Source organism: Hypomesus nipponensis, chromosome 18 (assembly GCF_054491055.1).
Source record: "Hypomesus nipponensis isolate SF chromosome 18, ASM5449105v1, whole genome shotgun sequence".
Taxonomy (NCBI): domain Eukaryota; kingdom Metazoa; phylum Chordata; class Actinopteri; order Osmeriformes; family Osmeridae; genus Hypomesus; species Hypomesus nipponensis.
The window spans coordinates 11,794,882-11,818,268 of record NC_140378.1 but is presented as its reverse complement, the minus strand read 5'-3'; the positions used below and the strand labels follow the sequence as shown (position 1 = coordinate 11,818,268).

At 41.9% G+C, this 23,387-nt stretch overlaps 1 protein-coding gene across 1 annotated transcript; it reads left to right on the top strand.

Moving 5' to 3' along the window:
- Positions 1 to 12,650: 12,650 nt before the first annotated feature.
- On the top strand, positions 12,651 to 20,294 carry LOC146252121 (synaptotagmin-2-like). Its single transcript, XM_084680077.1, has 8 exons — positions 12,651 to 12,846; positions 13,288 to 13,448; positions 17,022 to 17,156; positions 17,483 to 17,650; positions 18,586 to 18,753; positions 18,986 to 19,103; positions 19,627 to 19,760; positions 19,901 to 20,294. The coding sequence occupies exons 1-8, from the start codon at positions 12,651 to 12,653 to the stop codon at positions 20,114 to 20,116; spliced, it is 1,296 nt and encodes a 431-aa protein (XP_084536203.1). The 3' UTR covers positions 20,117 to 20,294.
- Positions 20,295 to 23,387: the final 3,093 nt, after the last annotated feature.

The following is a 23,387-nucleotide window of genomic DNA, read 5'->3' as shown; positions in this document are numbered from 1 at the left end:
TCTGTATGACAAGGTTGACTTTTCTCTTTAGAAACTAATCAATCATTCCAAGTGCTCCTGGAATTTCCCTTCCAGAGTCCCTCACAGCTATAATATATAATGTCCCTATGAGGGGCTCAGGGGTATAGGATCATTTTGTTGGTAATTAAAGTCAGAGCCTGCAAACATGTTCATTCAAATATGCACTCAATGCCAAATATCTATCCCATTCTTCAGCTCTGGAGGGCTTCTCCAAAAGTCATTAGTTAAATGTCAGTGGCTTCATCCAAGCCTGAGAGCTGGAAAGGGTTTACCAAAGCCTTCCCAGAGGCTTGTTGTCTTAAATAGATGTGGATTAATGAAACAATCACTTACCTCTGTCCAAACACCAAAGACATGGGGAGACATGCTGCCAATACAATGTATATCCATGTGAATGAGAGTGTGTGCCGTCTTATGTGAATTCTTGCTTCTATTTGTGTGTTTCTGAAGCTGACTAAATCAGCAGAAATATGGAGCATGACTAATGTATTTAATTGTACAATGATCAAAAAAGAGAAAGAATAAAATGGTTAGGTGTTTTGGCATTAGAAGGCAGAAAGGGGGTATTTGTAATATCTCAGGAAACCAGAGAGGCTGCTGGGTGGTGCAGGTATTGTTTCTAGGGAGAGGACAGGAGAGATCAACCAGGACTGGTCACACTGGGCTTTACCTTCCTGCAAATCACATGTTCAATTGAGATGCCGGTAGGAAATAATTATGAATTAATTCAGTAAATGTGGGTTGCTTTAATCAGAGAAAGGAATAGCCTTCAGCATTGATTCATTACAGCTAGAGTTTGTGAACCAAACAGTGGCCTCTGAGGCAACATCAGCATGTTGTGTGTGGGAGGAAGACAACTGTCAAAACCTCTTAGTGCCTACAAGTCCATTTCCGTTATAATTTATTATTGTGGTAATAAAAGCAACACATTTGAATAGAGCTGAACCATTTTCCAACTCCTAAATGAGTGCTGTCCAGTACTGAAATGCACAGATTGCATGAAAACTAAAGGACTGTTTCACTAATCAATCTACTTATTTTCAGAGAGAATGTAATGTTATAGTAAACTTGCTTACTTTGTATTAATGAATAAATCTGTAAACAAATGACCAACTTGCAAACACTATGCTTATAACATGCTTTAACTTTGTCAAACTGGATTTGTTTGACAGGAGCAGTCAGGGCCATGTAACGGCTATCAGAACATTGCTGTCATTTTATTTGATTTTGTCCCATGCAAATCCGTTATGTCACTTACTTCTTAAGGACTGTGTTGCTTTGGATGGTGGCTGTGAAATACAGACTCTCTTTTACCTATTTTTCTCTGTCGAACAAGATCCATGTAAAACCAGTCCAAACCAATCAGATTGTATGTGAACGACACATGGCTGCCACATGCAGCAAAAGTAAAACAGCTGCCCACATATGTCAACACAGCACTCATTCATCCCTGGCCTCTTCGAGACCCAATGAGACAGTTGACAGCACACTGTCACATGGCCATGTTCTCCACCCTTCCTCTAAATGAGAAAATAAATGTACTTTGTGGTCACTCCACAGTGGCCTCCCTTGCTTCAGTCCTTCTAGTCTACATTGCTGCCATAGCTCAGAAGGTGGCCCCACTATGAATTGGACACTGTCATCAGCCATAATGATCAGAGAGAACATCCCTGTTGGCCACACTTCTCTGCAGTGGAGTCAGGAGGCCCACTGTGAGCTAGCCCGGTCAACTAGAGGACAGGGCCTTAATGTGCACGTCTCCAGCAGGTCCCACTGTCTCCAGCACTCACCTGATTAATCAGAGTCATTCCCTTGAGTGATTGTAGCCTGCAGCCTGAGGGGTCAGAGCTGACTGATACACCCCTTTGGAAAGAGGCCTGGCTGGCACTGCCTTTACAACAAAGCAATAATGTCCACTGCTTTTATCACCAATTGCAGACCATCTGTCATGAAAAAAAACTCTGCCCTGTGTGCCGCCTAATCAATATTAGCATTGATCAGTCTAACATCTATTGAGTGGATAATGATACTGCAGCCAGCGACTGTTGATAATTTTTCTTTGAAAATAGAACAATACAGTTGAGCAAGAACATAGTTACGTAATTCTGGTTCTACTGTTTCCCCAACTGGATGTCGATGACGTCAATAAATGAGCATAGTAAGTTTGTAGAAACACCTTCTGTTCTGTTGTTATGTCCAGTGATGTATCAATCTCCAACCAGATAATATAGTATCCATTCACTCTGAACCACACTAGAACCTCTTGTTTAGAACTGTCCTAAACACCACCATGACCACTGTCATTGGGGGAACACTGCTCAAGCTAAAAGGCTTCCCTCCTCCTACCCTTCCAGACCTACCACTTCCCTGTCCTCACTTAGACCCACGCCCGGCCGTCTACTGTCTGTCTGCAGCTAGCTCCCTCCCTGAAAGCTATTAGCTTGATGTGCATTCGTAGGGTATTCCCTAGAGAGATTGGGCAGAGATTGTCTGACTGGAGAATTGAAACACTGCTTGGCAGACACATTCAGCGCCGGTTGCACACTGTGTAATGGGAATGTGTGCGTGTATTTGGATAGTGTGTACACTTACTCTGATGCTTATCGGTTTTCCTAAATAAGAAGGCAGTCACCGTCTGTCCTCTTGTGTAGCAATCTACTCAAAATGTCATGCTTCTTTCAGATCCTGTAGCATTGTAATAAAAATGGCAATGTAAACAAGACTTAGATTGATTTAGAGGGAGCTGGACATCATGTACTACAGGAGTACAAGATAATATCCAACCTTTTTAGACTGGTGTCCGCAGTCTGCTCGAGGACTATTAAATATTCAGTTACAGTTGAATCTCTCTAGACGCTCGGCCTGCTTAGTTGAAAGAGAGGTTCAATCTGGTAAAGATCCTTTCCTGCTAAATTACTTACTATTGATAGTGCTGATGATAAGGATGGTTATCGAGATGAAAATTATGTTTTTGAAACAGAAAAGAACTGATGAAAACATTGATAAATGGACTTCATTTATATAGCTCGTTCTTATACCTCTATGGCACCCAAAGCGCTTTACAATTTTGCCTCTCATTCACCCATTCATACTCACACATACCGACGGCGATGAACTGCAATGCAAGGCGCCAGCCTGCCCATCGGGAGCAACTTGGGGTTCAGAGTCTTGCTCAAGGATACTTCGGCATATGGCCTGGGAGGAGTCGGGGATCAAACCGCCAACCTTGCGATTAACAGACGACCCTCTCTACCCCCTGAGCCACAGCCGCCCTGATAGTGGTGTATAGAGTTAGTACAGTTTGTGATTGAATACGTTTTGTAGTAGAAGTAGCATGTTTAGTGGCCAATGGTTCTGATATAAAGGGTTTACTGCTGCTGCTATCTCTCCCAGTCCTTATGCTCCTCCTCTCCAGTTTCCAGTCTTGCAGGACAGACGTCGTTTACTGTGACCAGAGGTTAACCACATTTGCCATGGATTAGGTTTGATCAATAGCCTACAGCTGCCTCTTGAGATGTCGGATCAGACCTTCTGTTTTGTCCCTATCTTAAACCTAGAATGACTTAAATGTACTGCTTTACAGTAAATGTTGTAATGCTGCTTCTGACTTTTGTGTGTATACTCTGTTTCTGAAATGAGGGCAACATACCAAAGTGTCTGGGCATCTGTTTAATTTCAATATTGGACAATATTAGGACAGCTTCAATGGATTGACATGTATAAGTATTGGATCATTTCCAAAGGCATGCCAGTAATAATGTATCCAACACAAAACCAATTCAAACTATTTGTATTGGCAGGAGCAAGGAACAAATTATACTTGTTCTTGTTTCTCTGGGCATGGGCTGTGAAATTGCAAAGGCCATCCCTCACCTCTCCTTTTCGTTCTCAGTGATTGAGGCCTTATTGATTTCATTTCCAAGTGCTCATCGCTGGTCGCTTAGGAGGCTGCTCCACTTAAAGGAAGATGGTAATTTTCTGTGACACACAATAAATGTCCAGAGAGCTCCAAATGATCTGCCACAGCAAAGAAGCCAACAGACATGCACCAAATGCATCAAACATAGAAGAATAAAAGAATGAAGGAAAAAATCCATTGCATCCCCAGTAACCGTCATATTTTGGATGGCAAATTTGTTGAGCTCTGAAGCTGCCCCTAGTAGAAATGGAACTCTTTATACAATCATTTCTCAGTCGTCCTCCATGTACAGTATCCGTGATTATGATATTGAATTTTCAGAGCCATTACTGAGGGAGTGGTTTTTGACAGTGGACCAGGACATAACTCATGTGCTGCGGCATAAATGTCCTAACATCTTCATCCTCAAAGAGCAGAGTGAGACTGAGAGAGTTTGTAATAGAGAGTGAGAGAAGGAGAGAGAAAGACGGTAAGGGTCTGAGAGAAAGAGAATCGTTCAACAGTTTACCCCTTCACTGTCTGACAGTTCATCATACTGCAGTAAAAATGACAGAATTAGCTCTCTCCCCTCCCTTACCCCTTCCGCTTTCTTTTCTCCATCACTACTGTCTCTTCCTCTCCGTATTGGTTCTCTTTACTGTCCCCCTCCTCCCTGTGCTGTGCCTCTAGTCTGTTACCTCCTCTTTGCCCTGACACATATTGAGGTATCAGCTCAGAGGAAGTCCCAGAGGAGTTGGACTTGGGTGGGGTTATTTGAAGTAGGGTCTGGCTGTGGCTTTGATAGTATTGCATATTGATTCTCCCAGATTACCCTTCAGTGTGTTGGAGCGGGGAGCGGAGTGCTGCATACAGCACCATGTGAGCAGAATCACAAATCAGCAGCAGGCTGAGTGAGTGAGGAGGGAGCGATGGAGTGGAGGAGGCTTGGTGGGGGAGGAAGACAGAGAAAGAGCAGGGAAAGGAAAAAGGGAGGGGGGATCCACTCAGTGGGGGAGTGAAGAGAGAGAGAGAGTGGGAGGGAAAGCGAGAGAGTGGATAGACGAGGAGAAGAAGGAGGAGGGGACTGAGAGGGGGAGGGGTGGGGGTAGTGAGAGAGAATGTGTGTTTCTGTGAGCGTGTGTGTGCATGTATGTGTGTGTGTACAACAGAGCGAGTACTGCTGCAGTGGAAACAGTGAGAGGAGGACTGCAGTTTCTGGGGCTGATGGCAGAGCGGTGGAGAGACGATACTAAGACACTGTAACATTAACCCTAAGTGCCTCTCCGGTGAATGGGTTAACCCATCGTAAAGAATAGGATTAAGGAGATTTAACTGGTAAGGGTGTTTACCACTGTCTTCTCTGCCTGGTTTGAACTTTTTGCACGAGGGACATTGGGGGCTTTGTGGTTGAATGGATTAGAGGGGTTTAACTGAATGTTGCTGTCCAGTGCTGAAGTGGAGACCAGTCTATGGAGACTAAGTTTGAGCAGGATAGAGGTTGTGCTGTAACCAGATTTGTCTCCTCTTGTGTTGCACCGTTGGACAGTTTCAAGTAGGGCTGCAACAACGAATCGATTACATCGATTATAATCTATTATTAAAAGCGTTGGCAACGTTGTGTCGCGCGATTATTACGCTACTCAATGTCGCGGAGATGTTTGAGTATATAAAAAAAAAGTTTAGTTGAGCGCGGAGCGGATCAGAGGTAGAGGAAAGGCCATCGGAGAGACGTTGTTGAGTAACGTTGTTCTGAAACACATGGCAGAGGCAGAGAAATCAGTACGACCCAAGTCATCCAAGGTGTCGTAGAATTTCACACTAAATACATCGAAACAGTGTGTTAATTGACCAAGGTGAAGTTAATTTCATATTTGACATTCGTCTCACATTCGGAAGACGGTACTTTGCAGCATCGCGTTAGGGACCGGGTGAAAACAACCCATACCATTTTGAAAAAGTATAATATTTATTATATTCAGACTATCTTAACAATGTCTGGTATGCTTCCACAGCGTTTACTTTTTCAATGAAGTTTCAAATAAAATAAGATAGAAAATCACTAATCTTTGAAAATAGCTAAATCCTTGCAAATCGTATCTTTTTTTTTTCAAAATGGTGTCAAAAAATCTTAAATATACACCAGATTTTCTAATAAAGTCTGGCCTACTTCCACAACCTTTCCATTTTCAATAAAGTCTGAAACCAAACTCAAAAAAATTGCTCATCTTGGAAAATAGCATTAAATCCACTCTACTATTAATAACTTTTTCAAAATTGTGTGCCTGTTTGTGCACATTCTGAAGATGTTTCGCACTGTGAATTTGCACTTTCAGTTCTGTTTTTGAATAAAGGGTTGGAAATGAATGTTTTTTAGTTTTTTTTAATCCGATTCATCGATTAATCGAAAAAATAATCTACAGATTAATTGATTATTAAAATAATCGTTAGTTGCAACCCTAGTTTTAAGTGGGACAGGTCCTGTTATTTTTAGCGTGGTATTTCCTTCTGACTGCAGAACAAACTTTAATGGCGTGTTAAACGTTGTATGTATTTTCTAGGATGGCAGTATATGTGTTTTGATTTAACGACATTTCAATTTGCAACGTTAGACTTGTTAACCGGTCATGTGTAGCACCAGGAGTCTGTGCAGGATCATGCTGATAGTAAATTCAGGTTGGTCTCAGTGATCATGGCTCATTTATCCCTGGTGGGTGTAGCAACTATTCCAGGAGAGCATCCGGGAGGCTGGCCTATTGGCTGGCCTTGTTGCTGTGTTTACCCCACCAGCCCCTTTCACCACCTCCCCTTGAGAAACAGTGATGTGGAGCCCAATAACACAGCACACTGCCTACCAAATCGCAGACGGTTCTTTACTGTAAAGACCTGGGTTTCACCCTGATTTTCCCCGTGCTCTCAGATGGGTTTGGTGTTTGTGTGTGACATGAAAGGAGCTGACAGATGTGTGGGATACTGTAGAAACTGGATGTGTTTTTTGTACACCATGCTCTTTCTTATGGTTCTCCCCATGGGACCTAGCCCAGGCAGGCAGGACAGTTTCAAGGACACATCTGGGTCTGCTTGGACCCTGCTTGGACCTCACTATTTGGTTCTGCTTTGCTAAACTCATCGGGGCTGTGCATTGTGTTCACAGGACATTGTATTGATGGAGCTCTGCATCAGAACAATGTGACATTCACATTCCGGAGGAGTAAAAGTTGTTGTAGACATAATTTCATATTCAATTGAATATGAAAGTATAGTATAGACTTGAATAATATCTGAGGTAAATCTTCATTCCTTTATAGATTTTCTCCTTGCCACTTAAGGGACTTGAAATGAGAACCAATTGATCCTGTCCCTGTCTCACTTTCTGCTGTTGTATCACTCAGCCTCAGCCAATTATTTTCAGGTGTGGACTGCGTTACACTAATGGCTTCAGTCTACATAAGGAGGACAAGGTGTATCTGAGAAGGATTTTGCATTTCTACATACACTTAATTAATCTAAAGAAAACAACATTTGGTTGATCAACTCCCGAATTCCTTTGCTATAATAAGGGGTGTTATTGTGTTTTCCTCCACCGCATATGGAACATGTATGACAGCATTATCATGCAGATCATGGTAAAGCACATCAAAGCCCTTCCCCAACACTAGCTTAATTTTTTGTTTTGTTTTGTCTTTGAACTTTGATTATTTTAGCCCACAGAGACTGAGCAAGAAAATAAGATAAGCATTCATATTCTATCTACTCACTACTTTCAACTGACAGCTCAAATCATTTGTCACACAAACCACTACTCAACATACGTGCAATGAGCTAGGATTCAATCTTGCTGATACATCATCATAACATTTAACGCAGCACTTTCATTGTATGACTACTCAGCTGTCAGCTTATCGCTCCAGGTGAGGGGCCTTGTCCATTTGATGTTGTGTTGGCTGGCAGACGGTGGCCCAGAGCTGCCGGGTGGATCACCCAGACCCGGAGTGCTGACAGTGCATTTTCACCACCCTTTAATCTGGCCAGCTGAGAGATAAGTCTGTTGCTTTCACAGTGCCTCTCCTAAACTCCTTTTCCATCCTATGCCTGGAGTGTAGTTTAGGATGTTGTGCCAAAAGTAACCCTGATTTAATAACTTAGTGTTGATGTACTAAAGAGGTGTTAATTTCATGCAGGGGGTCAGTGTCACTGTAGCAAACACATTTAAATGGATGCATCATTTGTGTGTGGGATGACCGTGTTTTGCTCCAACATGTAAATACTTTATATTTGTGAGCCGGAACTGTAACAATATGTCTGCCATCCATTTTAAAACCCAAGGCTGTTGGCTCCCAGTAGATGTGGCCTATCTGCGTTGCTGCAGGAGTGCCCTGCTCTGTCTCTGGTCTCACACAGCCTCACATGCAGATTAGGTCACGATCTCCATGGCAGGATGATTAATCAGTCTATCAGGGGCAAGGCTGGGGAGAGGGGCTGAGCTAGGAGGGGCAGAAGGGGACATGGGGAATAGCTGTAAATGTTTCCAGCATTCAGCATTCAAGCAGCCACCCCAGCCTTTTGAAGGTTCCCCTCTGATAATAGCTGAGTCACAAGCAGCTGCAGGTAGGAGGCCCCATTGTTTTATCGACACAAGGCCTGGGTGTAAATCAGGCCTCAGGGACTGTCTGGACACAATGTGACACGATTGGGAAAAGATCTTGATTTGTTAAGGTTGATGACATTATCCATAAGGCTTTTCTTTGACATCCTTATCCGGCTGTTGCAGTCCCAGTCTGTTCTCTAAGTGTCTTGTAATAGGGTCTGGAGTTTCAGGGGCCTCTAAGATTGTGAGACTTAAAGTGAGTAAGTGTGGAGAGGAAATGGGTCCTCAATACAATCCAAATACAGATAGGTGAATGGAGTTACATATGTCTTCTGTGTGTGTGTGCGTGTGTGTGCACGTGTGCGTGCGTGTGTGTCGGTCAGTATTAATGTCCTCTCCTTTGGTACCACTCAAGCAGTGCTGATGACACGGTAGTGTCAATCAATTGCTCTGTGAATGGGTTCCCCTTTCTGGCAGAACACAGTGTGGAGATACTGTAGAGGTTGAGCTCATCTAGATAGTGACCTTGAAACAGAATGAGAATCTTACTCAACTTCAGTACCACAAAATCTGCGCTCTTGTTAAATGCCAGCGATGGTGGCAGTCGTGAAGACCACAGTGGCAGTTTGAACTGTAGACATACCGTAACTATTTAAGTATATTTAAACAGACTTTGAGGGCTAGTCTGTTCCGATCAGCCTCTCCATCTCACCCTCAGATGGTAAATAAGCATGAATGCAGCAATCCTTTGAGTGTTTTCTCAGTAATCCTATTAAAACTTTACACAAACGAGCCCATTAAGGTTCAGGGAGCCCCCAGTCCATTTCAGCAGGGGTAAATTGCCATGCCAAGAGAAGTTAAGAGTTTTGGAACAAATCTGCACATTATCTCTAATTGAAATGCACCACAAGCCTCGTTTCAGCACAACTGAGATGTGTAGAGACTCTAGATACCCATTGGCTATCATTATGATTCAATAATACATGGTCACAAATCATGTCACGTTGTATGATAGAGAAAAGGCAGGGAGAGAACCTGGTCACCAGGCTACAGCTAAAGGCACAGGTAAAACCACAATTACCAAAAAAGCTCTGTTAAACCTATATGGTGCTGGATGGACAGTAATGTCGCTTTTCGGATGTTATTTTTTCTGAAGGATCAGTTTAAATAGATTCTGTAGAGGGCCAGTGGTCAGTGGTGACTCACTGCTAGTTCAGACAATATTTGTTCTATTTTCATTAGGGAACAGTTCACTCATTTACATTTATGAGAAGTTCCAGTGCAGTGTCATGTCTTGGAGCAATGACTTTTTAATTCCTTTCTTTGACAACTTTTTCCAATTAACCCAGAATAGCTTTGTGCAATATGGCTGGATACGCCTTCTCCCTTTGTTGAAATTGAGAAAGCAACAATGTTTCCCTTGAGGTACATTCAATAGACAAAAGCTTTACCAAGTGGATGCACCACTGCCATCTAGTATTTCGCTCTGTCGGTGAATTCAACAGTAAAAACATGATTATTTGTCAAAACATAAGATTGAAGAAGATTCTCGACTGTACCTTAACTGAAAGAGCTATAAAAGTGATGACTACTGACGACAGTGAGCTGCAAGGGAGGTGAAGCTGCAGAGACCAGAGGCCAGTTCAGCTCGGGGGAATGCACACCATCCACACACACCCCATACATTTGCAGATGGCAGGGAACATTGGGGCCATACACACATACAAACATGCACACACACACAAAAGCTCACTTTGGCCAAGTGAAGGCTTGGTTGTCAAAGACCCTGTGACCAACCACACCTATATAGATAACTGTGACATTCCTGTGAATACAACAACCTTTCCACAATGCCTAACGTCCAATACTTAATTTATCGCCCGAATGCTCTCAGCAACATTGCCTCAAGCCGCAGCCTCATGCTCCTGTAGCCAATTTTCTCTTTGGCTACATGAAGTGGCCATTTTGAAGAGTCAAATGTATTTTCCATGCTTTACACTGATGTATTTCTTTCAAAGAATAGAATATGTGGGAGTGATCAGAAGGTTACCTCACATCAAGGTAGTCACACAAACATACACACTCGCATACACACACACACACACAAGTCTGCACACTGGTAGACAGCTGTTCAAAGTGGAATGGAGGCAGGTTGTCAGGGCCAAGGCAAAACAAAGAACTTGTCCGTCTGGCTGTAGTGTGTTAATTAATTATTGTCAGGGTACTTGTTGTTGTGTAATGAAACAGCTGCAGAACTACTGGACACTCTCCTAAGGTTGTTTTGTGTCTGGACTGACCAGAATGCTAATAAGCCCTCCTAGAAAGACTCTCCTGCACTGAACACCATCTGTATGCAGGATGGGGGGCTGGTCTTGATTTTGCTAGATGCATGGATTGATTTCCAAGACCAATCAGAAACACTGATTTGAAACACAATGAACTCTTTACTTTAAGAACAACTAGGTTAAGTGTGAGTATGTGTGCATGCATTCATGTGTGTGGGTGTTTTTTTTGTGTAGGAAGCACTTCTCTCCCTAGCTTGAGGAAGTATTTTTGAACGGAGAGGTTTACTCTTTCCTCCTGTTGATAGCATGGCAGCAACAACAGTCCAAGAGTCAGAACACCCTTACATGCTGTGTTTGTGTTCAGAAGAGGAACACAGAGTAACAGCTGCCAATCCCCTTCCAACTCTGAACCAGTGTGTTTAGTGATAAGGGCCAGATCATGCCCAGAGCTGTGTAACTCTGGGTGCTGGAGCACAGCCATTTTGTTTAAACTCATAGTGATGAGCCAAAGAATCTTTCACTATTGAAATGAGAAGCACACTGGGGGACAGGCAGCTAAAACTGACACTGATTACTTTATATTTCTGTGAATGGAAGCCTTTAAAGGACAAACATTGAAGAGAGTTAATTTGCTTGGAGTGAGTGGTGAAAGCAGATGATGAAACAGGGATAATGGCCGTCATAAAACAGCAATGCAGCAATGAGTCCCGGACGGTCGTAGGAGAGAGGAGGAGATAAAAGGGTTCACCACACCATATCCCTGAATGTTAATTCAATTCTGCCTGGCCTAGCTTGTCGTGAGGGTCAAACAGGAGATTAATCTTGCAGCCAAAGAGAATGCTGATCATCCCTATGTAATGCTGTCCACACCCTTTATACACTGTAACTGCAGTGCAGCCCTAAAGGAGGCGTTAAGATTAAATTGCATGTGTTATTTATGTAAAGTGTACTTATCTCGGGTTAGTATATATTTAACAGTGCCCTTGATGCTTCATGGGTGAACTGAAAGGAAATAGGATGGAATTACTGTATCTAGAATCTAAGAAATCTTGCTCAGGAGTGGAACCTATATGAATTAAATCTTTACAGACTGTGTTTAGGTGAGCAAATTATACTTTTAGCAAATTCACTTCATATAATTCTTAGGGTGCTTTCTCAGTGATTCAATGCAATTTTGTCAACCTCTAATGTTAAAACCAGAACTGCACAAAAGAACACAAAGTACTATTGTAACTATTGCACTACCTATTGGTAGCTGTTGTTTTGCAGCAGTATCTCTGAACCAGTCATCTGCTTTTTGCATAACAGACACAAGTTATTCCACCACTATACATTTAAACAGTCCTCTTGCCTGAATAATACAAAGCATATCCTGTCTGTAGTCATCTTAAATTTGAATTATTGATGCTCACCAACTGTAGGAGACAGGATCTCTGTCATTGAGATATGAGAAATCGGTTCGCTTTAATTACATTTGACTTCTTTTATTCTGCCGCTGTTCTCTGCAACCCTCTGAATCCAGCTCTGGCTCAATCACTCACACCTCGACACTAGACTGCTCTCAGCTGCACTCATCACAGTTTGACTTCTGCTGATAAGAGCCCTGATTGAACAATTGTTTGGACGGGGAAACATCACTAGAGAGTGTCTGTGTTTCTTTTTTGCTTCAGCCCAGTAACTCCCATTCCAGACACACTCTACTGGGTTTACAGCAACGTTTGGTTTTGTCACAGATCAGAGATATGCCACACTATGAACAATACATGAAATTGCGCAGCACCGTTTTGGGCACAATGATTGCTCTTCACTGTTTGATCTTAACTACATTGTTTTGTGTTTGCAGGGACTGTGTGCGGCCTAGATGTCGGGAAAGTGGAACATTTTGAAGAAGAAACCAGAGGCCATGGTAGCACCCGAGCCCACTGGGGCCAGTGCCTTAACTGTTGCCCCGGCCCCTGTGGCCTCAACCTCAGCAGATAACTCCACGGAGGTCAACAAGAACGACCCCTTTGATGAGATCAAGAACAAGTTTCTCAATGAGATCGACAAGATTCCACGTGAGTGGCTGATCAGAGCTGATCATGGGTTAGGTGTGGGTGAGGCTTGGTGAGGGAGAAAAGCTGGACACACACCTGTCTAGATTGCCGGACATTTATTGATATGCTTTGGAACAATGGCTTCGGAATTAGATCTTGTCTCTCCTTGCAGGCATTGACAGACACACAATACCGCTTAGTCTGAATTGATCATCCACAGCCTCTGCTAATAGCACTCAAATCAAATTTTCGCACAATCTAATTGTTATCTTAGCAGATCTTATCCAATGTATTTGGCCTCACATCAATGAGCAGGCTTAGTCACTGGATGGTCAAATGTCAATCTGCTTGCCTTTGTTGTGTCCATATGTTTGTGTGCAACCGTGTGTGTGTGTTTGTATTGGTTGACGTGTGTGTCTGTGTTTGTGCGTGCGTGTGTGTTTGTGTGCGTGTCCACTTCAGTGCCGTCATGGGCCATCATTGCCATTGCCGTGGTAGCGGCCCTCCTGATCCTCACCTGCTGCTTCTGCATCGTCAAGAAATGCTGCTGCAAGAAGAAGAAGAACAAGAAGGGGAAGAAAGGGAAGGGGGAGATGGGCATGACCAACATGAAGGGAGGAGAGGTATGTCCAACCCTGGGGGGGTCATCATGGCAAGCTGCTGGAAACCACTTCCTGATTGCTTTGGTTATCTCAAAGCTCATTTCAGTGCTCTAAATGCAGCGATAACCGTGTTCAGGACAAGAAGAAAACTAAAAAGAAAAGAAAACGTCCGCTATCCCAACACTGTGCTTAATTGCCTGAAACTTACTTTGAAATGACATGTTATAGCATATTGGTCGAAGCTGTAAAATAGCCTTAGTAGAATATTGGTCAATAAGCTTATGACCAACTTTTCATAAACTGACCATATCACTAGGGTTGACTGTTGAACTCATAAATCTTGATAAAACAAGATTTTTTCCCTCCCTTCTTTGTTGTTGTTATACATTGTGAATTGTAGTTTGTCAAAAAGTTGTTTGTTGAGTTACAGGATCTGGGTGAAGAATGACACAACTGAATGAAACTGATGTTCATGCAGCTAATGGCAATACAAGTGACCCAATGGTACAATGGCCTTGGCACAATTTAGATTCATAGTAGCCTTTGGAAATTTAAGTTTCAATAATAAAACATATATAATTGTTAATTATATTTCAAGGGCCTGAATACAAATACAAAGTTGTATCAAAGAACAATTCTGTAGACTTCCAGTGTGTCATTTTTCCTCTGTGTCCTAGTGTTGTTGATTATGATCTGATTTCCCTACTCTGGTGTCTGCTGTGAGTTCAATCTCTTCCTTTCTCTCTGCTCTCCTTCTTCCTGCTTTGTGTCTTATGTGTGCTCCGTGTATCTTGACTGTGGTGGACTTCTTTGCCTACGGTAGGTCTGACGGCACGCGGCGCCCTTCTCTGGACGCTTTGTGTAAGCGCAGACCAGGGTGGGGGGAGAGGTGGGGTGGGCTGGGCTGGGCTTGGAGGGGTTTGGATGGATGGCAATGATGACAATGAGTGCTATGGCTTCCTTAGTCTTGCAAGCTTAGGTGCTGCGGGTGCTTGAGGATCTATGGGAGCAATTAAGCTGCTTCGCAAATCCACTGAAATGATATGCCGCACTGACTGCCATGTCTTGAGTATCCAGAGGTCGCAATTGGGGCCAAAGATGGAAAAACAAATGTAAACCTTTACCTGTCGGTGGAAATGAACTTGAATTTCATCCTATGGTTGAGCCTTTGAATGACGAGTGCACTGAGTCAACTCACTAGAGATCACTAACATGCATGTGCAAAGGGTGAGGTTGGCTATTTGTCAAATAATGGGTTCAACTTTACCTTATTGAGATCTTTGTACATGTTTCCATCATAATATATGTACCATATATAATGCAATATGTTATAAACATATGTGCATCACAAAGATGAAAGTACAGTAAGTCACTGAAATAAGTCATATTTAGAAAATGTCAAAAATCCGCAGTGGTATTACTGTGTCCCAATTGACCAGTGCAAACATGCTCAGAGATCAAGGTCAGATAAAGCGGTTTGTATCTCTTGACAAAGACCAACACCTGCCCTTTCAGTAGGTACCATTGAATGGCCACAACTTGACTTGAGAGTAACTATCCTGGATGACCCATGCTGCTGACATATGAGGTGGTAGTCAATGAAGCCCTTTATTCCTGAAGCAGTGGGTTGTTCCTGAAGACAGCTGGTGGGCCTGACCGTGTGCCTCATGCATACATATGAGCTATAGCTAAATTGTCTTTTGATGCCCAATTCAAGTAACCACCTACGTGGTTCAATTGGTGACCATCATTCAGATATCCTATTGAATCATATTTTTACAAGCTCACATATATAATATCACACGTTCAGATGTACCTCGTTGTCTTGTAACCCCACTGCAAGTTTGGTGAACAGCTTTTGCATAGCATGACCTCCGATAGTGATGGTCCTATGCGAGTTTATCATTTTGTAAACAGAGTTTTTATAAGCATTGCCAAACAACCAATCTTGACCACCAAGATTATCACTGATATTGACACATGATATGTGTTGTCCCTTAGGATTTAGGCAATTTCAGTCACATTTTGCAATCAATAAGGAGTGTTCTTCTACAATCCTGCATTGTGTGGCCTGGCATGCTTGAATGTATAGTAAAGCATTTACCACAATCAATACCATATATAATGCAAGTATAAGGAGATGACCTGGGAGGGGTGTTTGAGGATGTTCAGGAGTGAGTGTGTCTGCATGCAAGGCAACCTGCATGCTTAGTTTGTATGTGTGCGTGTTTGTGAAAGAGAGAGAGAGAGTTTGTTCCTGTGTGGGTGTGTTTCAATTGTGTGCTAGGGACGAGGATTGTGCATCAGGTACCATATAGTGTGTGAGTCTTTAGGGTGAGTATATAAAGTATAGTATGCTGTATTACATAATGTGATTTGTATGTTACAGTAAATGGGTATCAAAGAGTGGATTACTTGCTTGTGTGTGTGTGTATGTTTGAGAGAGAGAGAGTCGAACTGGTGTCCTTATTATGAGTATACTGTTCCTCTTCCAGCCATGAATACTGTAGCTGGCCCCTCCTGTGTTGAGAAGCCACCAGTGTTAGGACAGAAGACAGCCATAGTAGGCCACACTGACATACCATCCAGCACCATTATTCCTCTCTTATGATGTTTCTTTGATCTGGCCAGTGCACCAACATCAGAATGACAATTCTGGTGGTTCTGAAAAGATGTAAGTGGTGAGGGTTATAGTGGGTTGCCAATGCCTGGACCAGTTTCATTCTCTCAGAGGCATCTTTCTGCTTACAGTAGTGCATTTTACAGGTCCTCATGTGTATCACAGGGACTCTCAAATTATTTTAGAAAGGGTGAGTAAAAATAAGGAGCTAATTATCAAAATGAGCAAATGTATCATTATGCTAACCATTTAGCAAAGTAGTATTCCCCTTTAGGGAAATGTAGAGGAGGAGAATGAGAAATTGTAGTTTTAGTTCTGCAGCTATTTCTTATAGTTTGTGTAGGTTTGTACCTAACTGCGTCAGAATCAGCGTGCCTTCACCAGTCGGCCAGAAGCTTCAGCACAGTAGAGCTAATTCTGAGGTCTGACCTCATCCACGTGTGATGGAAACTGGTTGTGACTGAGCCCCCTAGTCCTTTCAACATGCACTGAGCCATATGCTTACCCTGTATTCATTATGGTTGGGGACATTTTTGTCTCAAATATCTGTCTACATGTTTACAACTATTTTCTCTGTATTTTTACAGACATTTTTCCATTTTTTCAATTTCTATCTTTACCAAGGATATTGAGAAAATAACTTGTGTTAATTCATTTTGTAGAGCACTTTAGTTTTTATGACAAAAAGGACGCCCAACTTCCAAATCACTGATTATCAACAGGAACATGGGTCAAAAAAGACAGCAAATTGTGTCACGCAAGGATTAGTGAAATCAAGTCATGTTGCAACTGTGGTCATCGATGTAAAGATTGCACTAGTATCAGCAGGGCTAACAGGGGTAAGTGGTAGGTAGGTTCTGTGACTAACCTGACTGTCAGCGGCTTACAGAGCTTGAGTTAGGTGTGCAACGTAGAACCCCTGTCACGGTGTCTGATGCATCCCTTCTGCCCCCCACCCTTCCTTGTCATTACAGAAACAGGATGATGACGACGATGAGGATGATGCTGAGACTGGGCTCACTGGAGATGAGAAGGAGGAAGAAGTAAAGGAGAAGGAGAAGCTTGGAAAGCTTCAGTACTCCATAGATTATGACTTCCAAGACAACAAGGTAAGTTATCTGGGACACTTATTATACTTATTCAAGCCAGGCACATCATGCTGTATTTCTTAGGACCAAACAAACGTTTATGCCAAGAATATAAATGTTTTCCAGTTATGTAAGCTATGCTGCTGGAAGGCTGTACAGTAAGTTGTTGCATTTTATTCTGGTCTTTTCATTTATTGTTGATGATCATTGTTTACTGGGCCTACCAACACATATACAAGCCTTTATTGCTGTTAGATCCTAACAGTACAACCATTAAAAAGGGCTGCATCTGTGCGAACAGGATGAGCTGAGATAGGAATTGACTGAGTTGTATCTCCTGACCCCAGCTGACCGTGGGCATCCTACAAGCAGCAGACCTTCTCTCAATGGACAGCGGTGGCACCTCCGACCCTTACGTCAAGGTCTTTGTCCTCCCGGACAAGAAGAAGAAGTTTGACACCAAGGTGCACAAGAAAACCCTGAACCCTGTCTTCAATGAGACCTTTGTCTTCAAGGTAAGATTGAGGAGTGCATTGATCTTGTGTCAAAGTAACAACCAAGGTAGTCTCTGCTCTTTACACTACGTACTGTATATTAAACAGTATATTTTTCTATCAAGGATATTAAATGATATTTGTGTAGAATGTTTAGGAATAGTACGTTTTATACAAACACCATTGTGCATTAAAGATGTGGCTTACTTGAAGACTAGTGTCAGCATAGTCTCAAGTACCATACAATCAGAGCCTAATTAAAGCTGCTGTATGCTTTCCTTGTGTGTGAAGGCTATATGAGTTTGTATGTGTGAATGTTTGTGTGAGAGAGAGAGACTGCAAGAGTGTGCAAGAGAGAACCATACAGGGAGGGCTACAGCATGTGTGCCTGACTCATTACCCGTCGTTACTGAGCTCCAATAAAAATCCTTGGTGGTGGTATGCAATTGGGAATCACTAGACCTTGGACAATGATAAAGCAAACTTGTGAAGCCTTCTGCTGAAGGGCAGGTGATAGGAATTCAGTTAAGGGACAATATATCCTTTGTCCTCCATCACTCCCTGTCTGCTGACACAGCTGTCAATGAGAAAGGATCAAACCACTCAGCTTTCCCTCTTCAAGGACAGGCTGTTCTGCTGAGTGGGCACGCCATTTTAGCTAGATCTGGACTCGCACCGCCAACCCCTCGTTCTTCACCACTAACCATACACACGCACACGCACACACACACCCACGCACATGGTAGTCCAAGTCATGCCTCGGGAACATACAACATCTGGTTAGGATGAAAAAGATAACAGATTCAAATACTAGTGTGACCAAAAAGGTCCAATGAGAATTATCCAGCATTCTGATCATCTTCATATGAAATAAAGCTATTTAAAATAGAGATGGAAATAATGTCCTCACAGACACACTGAGACACTGAACCTTCTCTCCCTCTAATGTCTTTCAGCTTCCATTCCAAGAGATGGGTGGGAAGACTTTGGTGATGTCAGTTTATGACTTTGACCGCTTCTCTAAGCATGATGTCATTGGGGAGATCAAACTTCAAATGAAAGCCCTCGACCTGGCTCAGCCTATTGAAGAGTGGCGGGAATTGGACAGTGCTGACCAGGAAGAGGTGAGTGTGACAGACCTTCAATTGTTATTCTAATCTTGTCAAGACGCCAAAGACAGATATTGACAGCTGATTTAAAAGACAGATGCTTTTAGATGTGAAAAAGGTGTTTTTGCTAAACTGGTGTTACACAACTAGTCATAACATGTCATGACACATTTGGATACTGTCCAAATGTAGACTGTAGATTCTGTTCTTATCTTTAACCTATTTGCCTATTCTGTTCTTTATGCAGCCAGAAAAGCTGGGAGATATTTGCATCTCTCTGCGTTATGTGCCCACTGCTGGCAAACTAACCATCTGTATTCTGGAGGCTAAGAATCTGAAGAAAATGGATGTGGGTGGACTCTCAGGTAAATAGACAGATAGTCAGCTTCCCACAACATATCTATCTATTCTCAGACAAACACAGAGATACAGTACATCCATACTGCAGCACATTAAATTCTGCATGTATTCATGTAATACTCCATGGACACCCGTATGCAGTCTCTCTATGAGAACACTGTGAATTTAGCACATGCATCTTGTTCAATCATTTTTTTTAATCAAATATATGCCAGGGACGTCCTATCAAAAATATGCTTTGGAAGCAATGTGAAGTGTGATCCAGTACAAACCTGCCAGTGGTATCTGCATGGTACACTGCTGCACGTTGCACACCAATCTTTTTTTGGTGTTTGCTCACGTGCTGACGCTGCAGTACCCTCCATGCAGTGGTTCAACTGCCTTCAGCTAAATTGCACTGGCCCCATCTGTTGGCCATTTTCAGCATTGCGACCCCTTTTAATTTGGTTGTGGAGGTGAGATCACCACAGCTATGGTTGGAGTTGAATGGTTGTTGAAGTGTTGGTTTGCCACTCAATCTGTTTGCAGATCCTTATGTGAAGATTCACTTGCTGCAAAACGGTAAGAGGCTGAAGAAGAAGAAGACCACAGTGAAGAAGAACACTCTGAACCCCTACTACAACGAGTCCTTCAGCTTTGAGATCCCTCTGGAGCAGATGCAGGTAGACCGGGTGAAAGTGTGGGCAGAGAAGGATAACTAAAGCTAGAACCTATATTATCTTTGATATGAAAGTACCAGTTGACTCTTTAAAAGAGATGTGGTTTGTACTGTACTACATGCCTTTCTTCAACTTTTCTTCAGAAAATCCAAGCCGTGATCACAGTGCTGGATTATGATAAGATCGGCAAGAACGATGCCATTGGGAAGATCTGGGTGGGCAGCAAGTCTACAGGATTGGGGCTGAAGCACTGGTCTGACATGCTGGCTAACCCACGTCGACCCATCGCCCAGTGGCATCCACTGCAGCCTGAGGAGGAGGTAGACGCCTCCCTCGCCGCCCTGAATGCCAAGAAGTAAACCTCCTCCACCCACGTCAACCCCAACTACACCTACCTACAGTTCCCCACACCTCACGTCCTACCTAAACCCCAGGTTCCGCATATCACCACATATCCAAAACAACACACCCAGAGATCTGCCCCCCCCATACAAAACAAAACATAGATCATAACTAACATGATGAAAATAAAGAATAAAAGGGGATGAAACATCATGTGACCCTCAGCAGTGCCATTTCCATATGGAGACATGTTATAGGATGGACAGATACTATAGTTGATTTCATTTAGATATATTTTTGTATAAGGGGTAGTGGTTTCATTGTCATGAAGGCAGAGTACAGTATGGAGAAGGGGCTACTATGTGGGACAAGGAGAAGTATTCCTCATAATGTACCTTTCACTCCCTCCCTGTAGAGACACAGTTTGCTTAGAATACTGCTTAATACTTAAAATGCTTTATACTGCCATACAATAGAGGAATAACACAAGCAGGTCCATTCCTTAGGTGTGTTGTGCACCATGTACAACATCTGCCAGTAAACATGTCTATATATGATTCCGTTAGTTTGAAGTACATTCCTAGAGATGGGTAGCTCTTAGGGGTAGACACGTATCCTAGTTACCAACAAACACACTGCCTTTTTGATCAGCTCATCTTCTCACCCATATTCTCAGGTAAACTGAGAGAAAACGAAACTTCATGCCTATGTTTTCCAAGAAATCTCGTTCCAATTGCTCCACATGATCAGAGAATTAGTTTGATTCAAAATGTTGATCAGGTGTTTTCCATGATCAGAGATTCCTGGCTAGTCTTAGTGGATGAGTGTGTGATATTGCTAAGCAGGTGTCTGTCAGTGATCATGACTGGATGTCAACAGTAATTATGTCAACTTGTAATGACAAGGAGAAATGAGCTGTGACTGCAATGTCTGTCATCGTGACAACGGAAACAAATTGAGAACCTGGATGGGAACTAAATGACTGGATCAGACCTTGCATAACATGATGCTCTTAAAGTGTCTCTTTTACTGCCTGCAGTCTACCATCATCCCTCCAATGCCTACAATTCTATTTCACTTGTTCAGTGCTACTGCCATTAGTCATGGACTCACAACAAGGATTTCACTTCAAAGAAATCCCTGTAACCGTCTTACAGTCATAAAGGAGACAAGCCTTCCAAGTAACAAAAATAAGCAATTCTCAACTACCAGGGACGCCTTCCAATTAGCGGTGTTGTTTTATTCCATCTTTAATTTAACTTCAAACACTTTTGATTCCTCAAGCACTTTAAATAAAAATGTTTTGTTGTTTTACTCTCAGAAACCAGAGCTTTAAGTATTTATTTTGTGAAGATTTCCTGGTCAGAAAGAACATGAGAGCTTAAACACAATTTATGTTTGATTTGTTTCCTCACCTTTTTATCCTTGTTGTTTTGTGGAAACATTGATTGGTCTTTTTAGTTTTTACATTCTTGACTGCAAAGGTATGGTCTGAAAGGTGGCTCTGTTAAATGTGTGTTTTATACACAGATGACCAAACTGAATCTAATTGCACTACTGGATATACATCTGTTATGTGGTACAGTAATTGGCGTTGTTCCTTGATCTATGTAGTTTTTGTAAAGAGATGTCAATGTGAGCTTGAGTTGTTTGTGGCACATGCATGCCAGACAAGTCACCTCATAGTGGAACGTCCTCTAATTGGAAAGGATACACGTTGCAAACAAATGCTGCTCCTCAAATAACTAAAGGAATGGGGATGTAGATTTCAGTTCTCAAATAGAGACTCAACTTCCTTGAGACTAAATGTGGTCATTCTATTGAAGACCTAACCTACATAATGCATGAGCTATTTGAGATATAACAGTCTGGACATTGTTGTGGCTTTGTCAACATTGCTAATTGGTTATCTAAAAATACATTAACTGTCCCTGAGCACAATCTTTTCTCTATGGTCTCATATAAGGCGATCAAAGAAGGAAACCACCAGACAGGATTGTGTTCAAGAACATGCAAGGTCAATGCACATTTGTGCAGGTTATATTTGATCAGTTTTACAACTTTTAAAAGACTTTGGGATTCAATGAATGTTGACTGTTGAATCATTTTATCTATCAGACTCCCATTTCTTTATCCATTTGTCCAGTAGAGGTCATATTCTTTCCAAATTATGTTTTTCATTGAACTTACTGTAATTTGCTTTCTTCTATGTTAATCAAGCAACACTAAAGAAAAGACAACATGCAAGCAATCAAACAGCTCATTAATGTGTAGTTTTGCCTATATACAGAGTTCATACATGTTGATACTGCATGTTTATACAAAATATTGTACATAAAAGGCATGTTTTAGAGACAACGCAAAAATATCTTGTGTACGTATAAGTGGGTGTCATTTGTCATTTTAATAACACAATGGAGGAAAAAAAGATGCACTGTATATTTTCTAAATGCAACAAATGTGTATTTATTTTCCATGAATGGGTCATTAGAGAGAATGTCATACTATAGTATATTAGAGTCCTATTACTACTAAGAACCTTTCCACATCTGAAATTCATAAGCAAGTGTGTTGTCAAGTACTGTGCGTGAGTTCATGTAGGATGAACATTTAGTAGCATGCTTGCTATCTAACTCCTTGTGATCCTTTTATCATTTGAAAATGTACATTTAGGAACTTGTTTTGTAATTGTTTATCTTTGGGTCAATACTTGTCATCTTACCAACGAACTCCAAAGGGGGGCTCCAAGTTAAATAATACATCTTTGTCAGTTAAATCATAGACATACAGACATTCAGTAATGAATCCAAGTAATTTAAAGAAAGAAATTACTGAATTTGAAACTGAAAACAATCAAAGTGCAGTATTTACGACAAGAAATTCAGCACTTCCTCATTGTGTACAAAAGGCTTGGAATCTCATACTTTTCAGTCCTAAATTTGACTTAACCTTTTGTTTCATCACCTGACACCCTTTCCAATGATGTATATTTTACTATGTTTATTAACACTAAATGTATATGTGTATACAGATAGATGAATAAGATAAAACTTAAGCCATAAGACTCAAGCACTAACTCTTTAGAGCTCAATTGAGTAGCTAGAGTTGATTTTGTCAAAAACACTTGTTCATTTTCCTTGGCCAGTGTTACTCTTACACATTCCGTTCAGTGGTCTTTTACCCATCGTGAGGGCAGAGTGCATTCTATATGTGAACATTGAGAACAGTTGTGATTTTAGTAGAGTGAATGTGTCTTTTTTCTACTTGTTTATGTCGTTTATAGAGAAA